Below are 14,318 nucleotides of genomic sequence, written 5' to 3'. Positions count from 1 at the left end.
GTTAGCGTCCTCCTTTCCTCCTCATACCCTCTACATTCTAACAACACATGCTGGACACTTTCATCCTGCCCACATTGGTCACATCTGCCATCAGGGTGTTTTCCTATCCTGTGTAGTGAACTATTCAGTCCTGTGTGCCCTATCCTAAGTCGTGTGATCACTGCTTCTTCCCTCCGGCTCCTGCCCCTCCTCCTTCCCAACCCAACGTGTTTCTGTATGTTGTAAAGGTGTCTTCCCGTGTCTTGGATGTCCCAATATTCTTGCCACACTTTACCCACATGTTTCTTGATTATTGATTTACCTTCTTCCCTACATAACGGTATGTCCATATCTACAGTGTGTGATCTGAGTGATTGTTTGGCCAGAATATCCACTCCCTCATTCCCTTCTATCCCTACATGGGCAGGAACCCAGATGAAGCAAACAGCTAATCCCCTCTTATTCATTCTGTGCAGTTGATTATGTATTTTGAAAATGAGATCTTGCCTACATGACTTCATGGTTTTGATGCTTGTAAGTGCTGCCCAACTGTCTGATGCTATTAGTGTATTTTTATGGTTATTTCCTTCTATCCATTCCAACCCTAAAATGATAGCTGCAAGCTCAACTGTGAATACTGATAGATGGTCTGTGGTTCTTTTCTTGATGTGTATCTTGTATTGTGGAATGAAAACTGCAGCTCCTGTTCTTCCAGTATCAGGGTCTTTTGACCCATCAGTAAAAATCAGCGTTTTGTCTGAGAAATGTTTTTCCAAATAGCCTTCGGCTACCCCTCCCGCAGAGGCCTGCCTATTCCTTTTCTTTAATTGTTGCTGTATTTCAAAATGTATTGTCGGTTCTATGAACAACCAGGGAGGAGTACATGAGTATGGGACTGTCGGACTGAATAGAATATGACCTAAACCGGCTTGTACTGCCTTTACATTTCCTATCCACCCAAAACTCATAAATTGTGACTCATTATGCTCCCAACAGTCCTCTAGGATGGCTTTAGCAGGATGTGAAACACTATGCCCTTGGAGATTGACCCAGTACGCTAACAGCAGTTTCAGTCTCCTGATCCCTAATGGTTGTTCCCCCATTTCTACCTGTATGGCTGCTACTGGAGAGGATTTAAATGCCCCACTGCATATTCTCAGACCCTGTGTCTGCTGCACATCCAGCTTTTTCAGGTGGCTGTCTGCTGCTGCTAGATAGCCTATGCCCCCATAGTCTAGCGTTGCTCTCATGATGGCCTGATATATATTCAGCAGTGATGCTCTAGTTGCACCCCAGTGTCTTCCTGAAAGGCATCTTAAGAGATTGTTGACTCTTTTACATTTATCCCTCACTTTGTCAATATGCTGCCGCCAAGTCAGCTTTTCATCCATCCACATTCCAAGCAGTCTAACGACACTAACCTGCTCAATTTTTTGACCATATATTTTCAAGGAAACCTCTTTGTGACGTCTAGAGAAGCAAATCCCTTGCGTCTTTGCGATAGAAAACTTAAAACCCCATTCATCTGCCCACTGCTCCACCGTCCTAATTGCTGCCTGCAATTTCTTCTGAATATATGCAAGATTCCGCCCCCTTATCCATAATGCCCCGTCATCCGCATACAATGACTTCCCTATACCTCGCTCCACTTGCTCAAAAATATCATTGATCATGACATTAAACAGGATTGGACTGCAGACACTTCCCTGTGGTATTCCATTCTCAACTTGATATATTTTAGAATATTCTGTACCCACTTTCACTTCTATTGTTCTTCCAACCATAAAATCTAACACCCAGTTGTACAGTTTTCCATTTACACCTAATTTTTTGAGTTTGATAAGTAGTCCCTCCTTCCATAACATATCGTATGCTTTCTCAACATCAAACATTACCGCCACCACCATTTCTCTGTTGGTCTGGGCTTTCCTAATTTCTGACTCTAAACATAAGACACTATCCATTGTCCCTCTTCCCCTGCGAAATCCACTTTGATAGTTTGAGAGAAGGTTTCTACTCTCAAGAAAATGTGACAGTCTCTCTGTCACCAACCGTTCCATAGTTTTCCCTAAATGTGATGTTAAAGCAATGGGTCTATAGCTAGAGGGATTTGATGAGTCTTTACCTGGTTTTAATATTGGTACTATAACTGATTGCTTCCATGTCGACGGGAGTTTACCTGTGTCCCATATGTTATTAAATAGCCTTAACACTGCTTCAAGTGCACTATCCGTCATATGAGCTAACATACTGTAGCATACACCATCTTTCCCTGGTGAAGTTTGTCGTGCGTTTAAAACTGCTCTCCTCAGCTCAAATAGAGTAAACGGTAAGTCCAGGTCTTCTCCTGACAATATGCTTCTTCTTTCTGTACCTCCTATATTTTGTGCAAGGGTGTTGTCTCTACACTGCTTAGCTTTAACAGATAAATTTTCTGAGCTGTGAACCTTCACAAATGTCTTTGCTAGGAGTTCTGCCTTTTCTACAGTACTTATTGCTGTTGTATTATTGCTATGCATCACTGGTATCTCAAAGTTACTTTTTATGCCGCTCATTTTCCTAATCGTTCCCCACACTTCTGCCAGCTGTGTTTCTCTCCCAATTTTATTGCAGTATTGTCTCCAGTATGTCCGTTTTGCTGATCTTATTGTTTTCCGAACTACTGCCTGTGCTCTTTTGTATTGTATCAATGTGTCTAGCGTGTGGTGAACTTTCAACTGTCTGAATGCTCTATTTCTCATTTTTATTGCTTTGCTACAATTGTCCTCCCACCATGGCACACTCTTTTTCCGCTTGCTTCCTCTACTCTTTGAAATAGTTTCTTCTGCTGTCTGTATCATTGCCGTTACCAATTTTCCATTCATTTCTTCTATATTTGTTATATTCTCTCCCAGTAGCTCTACACACCTGCCTTCACTTATTTTTTGGAATGCACCCCAATCTGCCTTATCCAACCTCCACCTTGGTGTCCTTGCTCCCCCCTCTTGATGTATTTCTATTCCAATCTTGACCATTATTGGATAATGATCACTTCCTACTGTTGACTGATTCAATACTTCCCAAGTACTAACACCTGCAATTATAGTGGATGTGAGCGTTAGATCTATTACACTCTCTGTATTCTGTGAGCTATTATACCTTGTACCTCTTCCATCATTGATACACACCAAACCCATATCATCTATAAACTCCTCTATTATTGACCCATTTGCATCTGTATTATTGCTACCCCATAATGTGCTGTGCGCATTAAAGTCCCCTAACCATATTACCTTCCCTTGTGTCGGCCCACTTGCATCATTCAATATATCAGTACTTAGTCTATTACATGGGTTATAGTAATTTACTATTGTAATGCTACTCTTTTCTGTCCATACCTTGATTACAATAGATTCTTGCTCCTTTCCTATCTTGACTAAACTATAGCTCAACCCATTCCTCACAAATGTTGCCACTCCTCCACCATTCCCAGTTTCCCTATCATTCCTTATTGCAGTGTAGCCATACATAACAAAATCCCATTGTGGTTTTAACCATGTCTCTTGGATACATATTACATGCGGTTTGTCTGACAAATTTGACACAAATTTTTTAAATTCCTGTCCATTAGAGGTAAGACTCCTTGCATTCCACTGTAAAATAATTAAGAACATGAAGATCCACCAGCCCATGTCTGAGAGTTAGGTGTTTCTCTAGCTAACATGTCCTCTACTGCTTCCCAGCTTATCCCCTCCAGTCCAAGATATTTCTCAGCTGCTCTCACAATGATCTTAATCTTTTCAGTTTTCCTGCTTGTTTGTGCTGAACAGTTGATCACCTCAACCATAAACAGTACAAATTCATTCTTGCCTACACTCAGCATATCCTCCTTTATGTCTGGCTTAGCACATCCTCCACAAGGTCTGCTGTCACTGTGCTGTGTTGTTTCTTCTGCCACTGGTTTAGGGGCGTCTGCTTGCTTTACTTTCTTCACCGCCTCTGCATATGAAATTCCCTGGGAGCTTTTGACTCTCTGTACCTCAGCCGCTTTTTTGCTCATTTCACACCCTCGATACGCAGAAGTATGCTCTCCTCCACAGTTGCAACATTTTAGCTTAGCCCCTACTTCACATTTACCGTACTCATGCTCACCTGCACATCTACCGCATCTTTGCTTGCCTTTGCAAATTGCTGCTACATGACCATACTTTTGACATTTAAAGCATCGCAGTGGTGGCGGAACATATGGTCTCACCTCATAGCTCATATATCCTATATAAACTTTGCTCGGCAACTTGGGCTCATCAAATGTAATCAACACTGACAAGCTATCACACTTCTCTCCATTTCTGGTCGCTTTCAGCCGCCTGGCTTCCAAAACCTTTGCACCCACCACATTATCTTTAATCTGGTCAACTGACACAACCGTAGGTATACCTGAAATGACTCCCCTAGTCGACTTCTTCCTATCCTCAGGTATTGAGCACTGCATTTTTTTACCATCAATCTTGTCCAGTCTTATGGCCTTTCCTTGTTGCATACTATTTTTACAGAATATCAACAATGAACCATTCCGCAACACTTTGGCATTCTTTACTTCACCTATAAACTTATGTATCGCTTTTGTCAACAGAATTGGGTTCCACTCACCGAACGACGCACCGTCTTGAGAAAGTTTGATGATAATTTTATATTCCTCACTCTGACTTGCTATTGGTGTACCACTTCCCTCACTATCCGTTCCTTCTAAGTTGACTCTATCCGCTTGCTTTTTCTGTTTTTTACGCTTTCTCTTGTTTTTTTCCCCTACCAGATTCCAGTCATCTCCCCTCCCGCCATCTGCTTCAATTCCTCCCATCTCACTTCCTGATCCGTCACTTGCGCCTGCCATCTCCTGCCCATTCACAGTCCAGCGTTTGCCAACCGTCAATCTCCGTCTACTCCAGCGCGACCCTTGTTGCATTGAAAGTGTTCTTATATTCTCCGCTGAAGCCCTCAAATTATGAAGTGGAGCTCCCGCCTCGGTTAAGCTACTTGTCGGCAGACATTTTGTCCACAACTTGGCTTTAAAAAAAATAAAAAATAAACTTGTCTGAAAAGGGGCGGGGATTATACCGGAACCGGAATGCAACATCGCTCACACACACTAGTAAGATGCTCTTACACATAGTGGTGAAATGCTCGTATACACAATGGTAAGATGCGCTCATACACATAACTGAAATCTTTGCACACATACTACTGAAATTGTTGTCTCTCACACGCACGTGTAAAAAGTACACACACACACAGGTGAAATCCGTTTATACATACTAGTGAAAAATAATTCCAGGTATGCGTGTGTGTGTGCGTGAGACAAAAACATTTCAGTAGTGTTTATAAGAGTGTTTCAGTAGTGTATGTAAGAGCATTTCAGTAGTGTTTATAAGAGTGTTTTAGTAGTGTTTATAAGAGCATTTCAGTAGTGTATGTAAGAGTGTTTATAAGAGTGTTTCAGTAGTGTATGTAATAGCATTTCAGTAGTGTTTACGAGAGCATTTCAGTATTGTATGTAAGAGTATTTCAGTAGTGTATGCAAGAGCATTTCAGTAGTGTTTATAAGAGTGTTTCAGTAGTGTGTATAAAAGAAAAAGATTTCAGTTGTTTATGTGAGAGCATTTCAGTAGTGTATGTAAGAGGTAATTCTGAATAATGTCCCTAACGGCCCCTCATAGAGATACATCAGTTACAATGGTGTAGGTCATGCGTGTCAAACTCTGGCCTGCGCCATGAAATTTCACTTGGACCTTGAGGCAATATCAAATTAACACTAGAGCTGGCCCGCCGATTATATTCAGCGGCAGTGCCGCGGTAACATCGCATTCATATATAAATATATATATATATATATGTATATATATATACACACATATATATATATATATATATATATATATATATATATATATATATATATATATATATATATATATATATATATATATATATATATATATATATATATATATATATATATATATACATATATATATATATACACATATATATATATATATATATACACACACACATATATATATATATATATATATATATATATATATATATATATATACATATATATATATACACATATATATATATATAAATATATATATATACACACACACATATATATATATATATATATATATATATATATATATATATATATATATATATATATATATATATATATATATATATATATATATATATATATATAGATAAAATGTATCTACTTTGAAATGAAATGTTTTTGCATCTTGGCAGTTTTGTGAAGGGCTACCCCCCCAACTCTCCCTACATCGGGAGCTCTCCCACCTTGTGCCACCTCCTCCCACAGAAGGCTCCTTTCTGCTGCCTGCGTCTGGACAAGGTGCGTGACGTCACACATGTGGCCATGCTCGCCGCCTGGCACCGAGGGTGTAATCGGCGCTGCCCTTTCTGACCACAGGGCTGCACGCACAACAGCTTCGAGGACGCCAAAGCGTACGGCTTCAAGAACAAGCTGATCATCGTGTCGGCAGAGACGGCAGGCAACGGGCTGTACAACTTCATCGTGCCCCTGCGGGCGTACTACCGACCCCGGAAGGAGCTCAACCCCATTGTCCTCCTGCTGGACTACCCGTGAGTCCGAAGAAGTCTTTGTTTTCATGTCATAATACTGACTTCAGGTCAGTTTCATTTAATTAGGAACACGCATACGATACAACATGAAGCATCACATATTTCCACTTGTTTCATTACAGCACGTCCGAAAAGGAGTAGGAAGTAGCTGAGCTTATTTAACTCTACCCCTTTTCATTCCATAGCAGTTTTATTTGTATTTCCTTGTTCTCTGTAACAGAACAGTGAATAAATAAATAATACACCATTGTAAGTAAACAAATATTAAACAAATAAACAATATTTAATGTTAATACTGTTCTTCATAATTCTTGTTGTGTGTACTTAGTGAACACTTGTAGTTTGAACAGTCTCTTAAACTGAATCATATTACTGCTTTCTTTCATTTCCATTCCATCATTTAATTCCACATACTGACATGCTAAAGTACAGGTGTCAAACTTAAGGCCCGGGGGCCACATCTGGCCCGCCTTGTCATTTAATGTGGCCCGCGAAAGCTTTGTAATAATATAAAAGTAGTTTATCCTTTCTTTTGACCAAAAAAATACATGCACTGCATGCAATTGAATATATTTTCAACCTTAATATTATCTAATAATGAAAAAAATATTATACTATCATAGAGTTTAAACTTTTTTTTGTTAAAATAAAAAATAATAGTAATAATATCTGCTTGACTTATGATTTCAAAGCAAGTTATCCCTCAAATTCCACAGTGTAAAAATGACAATAGATTTTACGGTAAAAAAAAAACAAAAAAAACACCTCTCGTTCATCTGCTAGTTTTACTGTAAAAAAAAAATATATATAGGACCGTTTTTCCATTTACAGTAATATGCTGTAAAAAAAAAAAATGTACAGTAAAATTGTGGCGACTGAGCTGCCTTGTTTACTGCAAAATCGAACTTTTTTTTTTTTTGTGTGTGTGTGTATGTAAAAAATATAAGAATTAAATGCATAGGCAATTGTATGAAAATATCATGAGGCCAATCCCTAAACATTTATTCATTTATGTATAAATTATTTATTATTAAGCGGCCCTCTGACAGCAGCCATAACTGTGATGCGGCCCTCAGTGAAAACAAATTTGACCCTCCTGTGCTAAAGGTTTTAAGTGTTGAAAGTGCATACAAATGTTTTAAATTACATTTTCCTCTAAGATTACATTTCTCCTCTTTAGTTGAGAAGAATTGTTGTACACCGCCTCTTACCATGCCGTTGTGTCCTTGGGCAGGACACTTCACCCTTGCCCCCGGTGCCACTCACACCGGTGAATGAATGTTAAATGAATGACAGGTGGTGGTCGGAGGGGCCGTAGGCGCAAATTGGCAGCCACGCTTCCGTCAGTCTACCCCAGGGCAGCTGTGGCTACGAAAGTAGTTTACCACCACCAGGTGTGAATGAATGATGGGTTTTTAACATGTAAAGCGACTTTGGGTACTTAGAAAAGCGCTATATAAATCCCAGGTATTATTATTATTATTATTATTATTTTTGGCTAGCAGGTTATAGTTTGCATCATTTTAGGTGTTTGTAAATGCACCAAATCGTTGAATTTCAATATTTGTGATTCAATAAATAAAGTATGTTCTCTATATTCAATATGATGTAGTATTATAACTCACAGGGGTCAAAGTCAAGGCCCGGGGGCCAGATCTGGCCCGCCACATCATTTTACCTGGCCCACAAACACTTGGAAATGATGTGTCAATAAAGTACTTCATATTTTCTCACTAAATGTCATTGATTTTTTCATTTTGACAGAAAAAATAGATGTACTGCTTGAAATTGAATACATTTTAAACTTTAGTAGTATCCAATATTGCAACAAATATTACAGTATATTATCATACTTTCCAAACATGTTTAAATACTTAACTTCACAGCAAACTACCCATCAAATTGATAAAAATGACAATACATTTTATGGTGTTCTTTACAGCATATTACTGTAAATTGAAAATTTTTTTTAAAAATTTGCGTTAAAATTATGTTGATTAAATTGCCAGTTTTTTGATTGTAAAATCTTGTTTTTAACGCTGTATTACTGTAAATTTGTTTTTAGGGTAGAAAAACTGGCAGCTAAGTTGTACTAAGAACTTGTACTGTTTTTCCATGAACAATATAAAAACAATGTAAATTCAACACAAACGTTCTGGCAATTAAGCTGCAGCTTTTTCCCTAAAAATCCCCCAAAAAACAGTGGTACTGTTTTTATATTTAACGTAAAATGTTGTAAGAAATGAAAACATCACTATATTTTACATTAAAATGTTATTAATGTCAAGTTTTTACTGTAAAATGGACTACTTAAAACAATGTATATAATGAATAATGAAATCAAATTCATACATTAGTCACTGTTACACTCTGATGGCAGACATAACTGTGATGTGGCCCTCGATGAAAACCACTTTGACATCCTTGATCTAACTGATCTTTTTTGTAATACAGTTAGTGAATGAAGTGTACTTTCATAATTATTTCCCATATTTCTACACAATAACTCAGATATGTAACAGTAGTGAGCAGTAGAGAATATGAAATGATTTCTGGTCCTTCATTTGCTTCATTATTGACGTGTTTCTTGCTACTTTATGTTGTGTATTTTTTTACATGAACTTTCCGGTTCATTTTATCATCTATTATTACACCCAAATATGTGTTTTCTTGTACCCTTTCAATGTCTACTCCAGGGGTGGCCACAGGCGAGCTACTTTTCAATGTACCAAGTGGAGGGAATCATTCATATATATCATTTATATTGATTTATTTATGAAAGAGAGGTTAACAAGTGAAAGGTGTTCAATGATAATACAAGCATGTTTCTTTCATGAAGACAAGAATATAAGTTGGTATGATTGTGATGACTTGCATTGATTGGAATCAGACAGTAGTGATGATAGCGTCCACATTTTCAAATGGAGGAGAAAAAAAGTCCTCCTTTCTGTCCAATACCACATGAAAGTGTCCAGCTTCCATACTCCTTTTTATACACTTTACAAGAAATACATTGGCGGCAAACTCCATAGCTTGCTAGATTTCTGAGACTCTTATTTTGTTAGAGCAGGCAGGATGGAGCAGGGCTTTTATTGTGAAGACAGGAACTGTGCGGTCGGTCTTTAAGCTTTTAACGAGAGGTACGGTTGATTCGGTTGATGCCATCATCACTCGCCTGTGACTGGAAGCTAACAAGCCAAATACCGTATTTTTCGGACTATAAGTCGCAGTTTTTTTCATAGTTTGGCCGGGAGTGGGACTTATACTCAGCAGCGACTTATGTGTGAAATGATTAACACATTACCGTAAAGTATCAAATAATATTATTTAGCTCATTCACGTAAGAGACTAGACGTATAAGATGTGTTGCGTTTGACCAGATGTTCCTCCAAGTGGGATGTAAAATGCTGGTCAGTCCCAAGTTCCTTAGATGACTATAAACTGAACTCAAATGTACCACCAAGCACAGGATAGGTATTTTGTAATTTATTGTCAAATATTTGAGAATAGAGACCAGCCTCGAACAACACATATAAATGCGGAGCCCAAGTTGATCTGAAAACATCCCAGAATGCACTCTCCTCTTCAATATCTCTACTACCCCCCCCCCCCCCCCCCCCCCGTTACAGTTACAGTTACAGGAGACCACAAAGTCTGGCTCTGTTGTGTGTTGTTCAAGAATGTCTGATGTGCACGTGAGAGGCTGTCATCTACTGGGGGAGGGCATTTGTTTATGGCAACAAAATGGTCTGGCGTGTAAAGTGAGGAGTTTTGCGTTGACTCATGCATTATCTGCTGTCTAGTAAGATTAGGCATATTCGGGAGGTTTTCCGCTGGGTGGCTGTTATTTTGGGGCTTAGGCACCAGAGGTGATTTACACTCAGGAGACAGCGTTAGTTTTGGAGGAGGGTTCAATCTTAGAGAGCACAGGATAGGTATTTTGTAATTTATTGTCAAATATTTGAGAATAGAGACCAGCCTCGAACAACACATATAAATGCGGAGCCCAAGTTGATCTGAAAACATCCCCCCCCCCCCCCGCCCGCCCTCACTTGTCTCACCTCAAACACATGCTCATTGTGCTTCTTATCTAGAGTTGGGCTGAAGGAAAGCAAGGAGGATTCCTTCTCTCTGCCTTCCACCCCAAGGCCATCCCCAGTGCAAGCACTTTGTCATGAGATGATTAGAAAAGCAAAGAGTACAATATGGAACATTAGCTATATGTAATATGACTATGAAAATTAATAAGTAACACAAAATATGGATATATGAAAATATATATATATATCCTTCAGATGTCATCGGATTTAGCGATCAGGAGTGACAGATTGTTTGGTAAACGTATAGCATGTTCTAAATGTTATAGTTATTTGAATGACTCTTACCATAATATGTCACTTTAACATACCAGGCACGTTCTCAGTTGGTTATTTATGCGTCATATAACGTACACTTATTCAGCCTGTTGTTCACTATTCTTTATTTATTTTAAATTGCCTTTCAAATGTCTATTCTTGGTGTTGGGTTTTATCAAATAAATTTCCCCCAAAAATGCGACTTATACTCCAGTGCGACTTATATATTTTTTTTTTCTTCTTTATTATGCATTTTCGGCCGGTGTGACTTATACTCCGGAGCGATTTATACTCCGGAGCGACTTATACTCTGAAAACTACGGTAATAGAGTCCGTGAACATTGCTCCAAAGTACGGATTTTTAAAAGGGATTTCATTACACTTGAATATTTAAGGTTATGTTTAGCTTTGCTGAACAAATACACAAGAAGTACCACTACATGTTATCTTCCTGAGAATCAGTGTTCTCTGCAGTGGACATTTGTGATAGGAACAATAGACATCACTTAATAAAGTGTAAGCCAGGAGTCGATCTTTGCGATTGATCAGGTCGATCACGGAAATATTAGAAAAGTAACAATGCATTAAGACTGATTGTTGCAATAAATCGGACATTTTCTAGCATCCAACATCAAACTACAACCATCATCGCTCACCTGTGACGGGAAGCGAACAAGCCAAATAATAGAGTCCGTGAACATTGCTCCAAAGTAAGGATTTCTAAAAGGGATTTCATTACACTTGAATATTTAAGGTTATGTTTAGCTTTGCTGAACAAATACACAAGAAGTACCACTACATGGTATCTTCCTGAGAATCAGTGTTCTCTGCAGTGGACATTTGTGATAGGAACAATAGACATCATTTAATAAAGTGTAAGCCAGGGGTCGCCAACAAGTCGATCTTTGTGATTGATCAGGTTGATCACGGAAATATTAGAAAAGTAACAATACATTAAGACTGATTGTTGCAATAAATCGGACCTTTTCTAGCATCCAACATCAAACTACAACCATCATCGCTCGCTTGTGACAGATACGGTTGTTTCTTGCCTTCCTGTCGGTCATTTTTTCTTAATAATGATGTGGCAGCAGCCAGCGTTATCTCACAAGACCCTCGGGTGCCGTGAATGTCAATCAAGTGACGTCTTGGTGAAGATTGATGATTGATAATTTTTCTCGCCATCGACGTAATGGGCACCACTGATCTACTCCATTTATTTGTATTTGTGTTTAACTTTCCCTTCTACTGTTACCAAATAACATTATTTTAGTTTTACTGAGATTCAAAGATAGTCTGTTTTTGTCAAACCATCTTTTTAAGGTGTTCATTTCTTCTGTTATTATTTCTTCTGTTACTTCATTGAGACTCATCAGTTGGGTCCACACAACAATGTGATGATCTGTCTTTGTCCAGCAGCGTGTGGGATGCTAACAGTGCTGTTTCCTGTTTCCTGCAGGCCGGACAACCACTTCTTAGAGGCCATTTGCTGCTTCCCCATGGTCTACTTCATGGCCGGCACCATCGATAAGTACGTGGTTGACTCACACTCACTGTCAATTATGTTAATGGCTCATTTACAACCAAAACCTCACTATTGGTGAACGTCTGAATTGCTGAGCTTTGCAAATTGTTGGATAGTTAGAAGACAACACATGATGTAAGTGTATATATTAGTTATATTAGCCTACTATCAAAATGACTTTAAATAGTAAATGGGTTATACTTGTATAGCGCGTTTCTACCTTCAAGGTACTCAAAGCGCTTTGACACTATTTCCACATTCACCCATTCACACACACATTCACACACTGATGGCGGGAGCTGCCATGCAAGGCGCTAACCACGACCCATCAGGAGCAAGGGTGAAATGTCTTGCTCAAGGACAAAACGGACGTGACGAGGTTGGTAGAAGGTGGGGATTGAACCAGGAACCCTCAGGTCGCTGGCACGGCCACTCTCCCAACCACGCCACACCGACCCCTTTAAAAGTCTTATATAAGTGTTATAATGAAGGCAACACGTGACGCAAGTGTCTACATTAGCTATAACAGCCTACTATCAAAATGACTATGTGTCGCAGGCTGATGCAAATCTTCGTTGACAGAAATGTTGAAATGTAATATTTATTCTACACATTTTTACAACATTACAAAACATTAGCAGAACTTCTCAGAAGATCAGATAACTCCCGGAAATGACTGTCTTTTAATGGCCAAAGGTATAGATGTTTGTGTCCAAGTTAAAGGAAACGGCAGGCTGTCTTCTTCTAATGGATTTATTACAATCTTTGGCAAGCTAGGTAATGTTTGCTGTGGTCTGGAACAACATGGCACACAAACAATTATCAGAAATACAGTCAATATTACATACAGATAATGTGTCATGAGACATGCAAACATAAATTATATACAAAGAGGATAAAAGTAAAGGATATTAAACGAGCATAATGATGCAATATGTACATAATAATGCAATATGTACATACAGCTAGGCTAACTAGCATGTTAGCATTGATTAGCTTGCAGTCATGCAATGACCAAATGTGCCTGATTAGCACTCCAACAAGTCAATAACATCAACAAAGTGCACCTTTGTGCATTCACACACAGTATAAAACATTTGGTGGACAAAATGAGACAAAGAAGGATTGGAAGATTTTACATGTAAACAAACTGTTGCGTCACAGTCCACACTATGGTGAGTTCAAGAACCGCCGAAATTAGTAGGACAAAACGATGTTCCCCAAATACTCTCATCAGTGAAGCATATACACAAACATATTAAACAGTGGTAGTTCTAAACAATTGGGAAGGTTTGTGTCATGTTTGTCCTCAAACAAAAACATACTAAAACCAAAAAAATATTTTCCCCCATCTTTTTCCATTTGCAATCCTTTTTTAAAAATGCTCTAGGGAGCCACTAGGGCTGCGCTAAAGAGCCGCGGGTTGCTGACCCCCGCCTTAAGAAAAGGCATTGAAGCTTAGGGGTGGCTTTGCAGAACAAAACTAAAACTGAACTGGCTCCAAAATAAGCAAAAACAGAATGCTGGACGACAGCAAAGACTTACAGCGTGTGGAGCAGAGACAGCGTCCACCAAGTCCATCCGTACATGACATGACAATCAACAATGTCCCCACAAAGAAGGATAAAAACAACTGAAATAATCTTGATTGCTAAAAGAAAGCGTGTACGGGGAATAGCGCTCAAAGGAAGACATGAAACTGCTACAGGAGAACACCAACAAAACAGGAAAAGCCACCAAAATAGGAGCGCAAGACAAGAACTAAAACACCAAAAAACTCAATAAGTCAGGGAGTGATGTGACAGTACTTT

The 14,318-nt window shown here is 38.8% G+C and overlaps 1 protein-coding gene across 6 annotated transcripts in view; it reads left to right on the top strand.

Moving 5' to 3' along the window:
• Positions 1-14,318, top strand: part of kcnt1b (potassium sodium-activated channel subfamily T member 1b) — a 306,811-nt gene that overhangs the window by 259,058 nt on the left and 33,435 nt on the right. For all 6 annotated transcript variants that reach the window (XM_062050715.1, XM_062050714.1, XM_062050713.1 and 3 more), the window contains 3 exons: positions 6,271-6,376; positions 6,455-6,627; positions 12,442-12,513. In XM_062050715.1, the coding sequence (XP_061906699.1) occupies positions 6,271-6,376; positions 6,455-6,627; positions 12,442-12,513 (351 nt within the window). The remainder of the gene's footprint in view (positions 1-6,270; positions 6,377-6,454; positions 6,628-12,441; positions 12,514-14,318) is intronic.

This window comes from Entelurus aequoreus, linkage group LG06 (genome assembly GCF_033978785.1).
Source record: "Entelurus aequoreus isolate RoL-2023_Sb linkage group LG06, RoL_Eaeq_v1.1, whole genome shotgun sequence".
Classification (NCBI taxonomy): domain Eukaryota; kingdom Metazoa; phylum Chordata; class Actinopteri; order Syngnathiformes; family Syngnathidae; genus Entelurus; species Entelurus aequoreus.
This window is presented reverse-complemented; position numbering and strand designations above follow the sequence as displayed.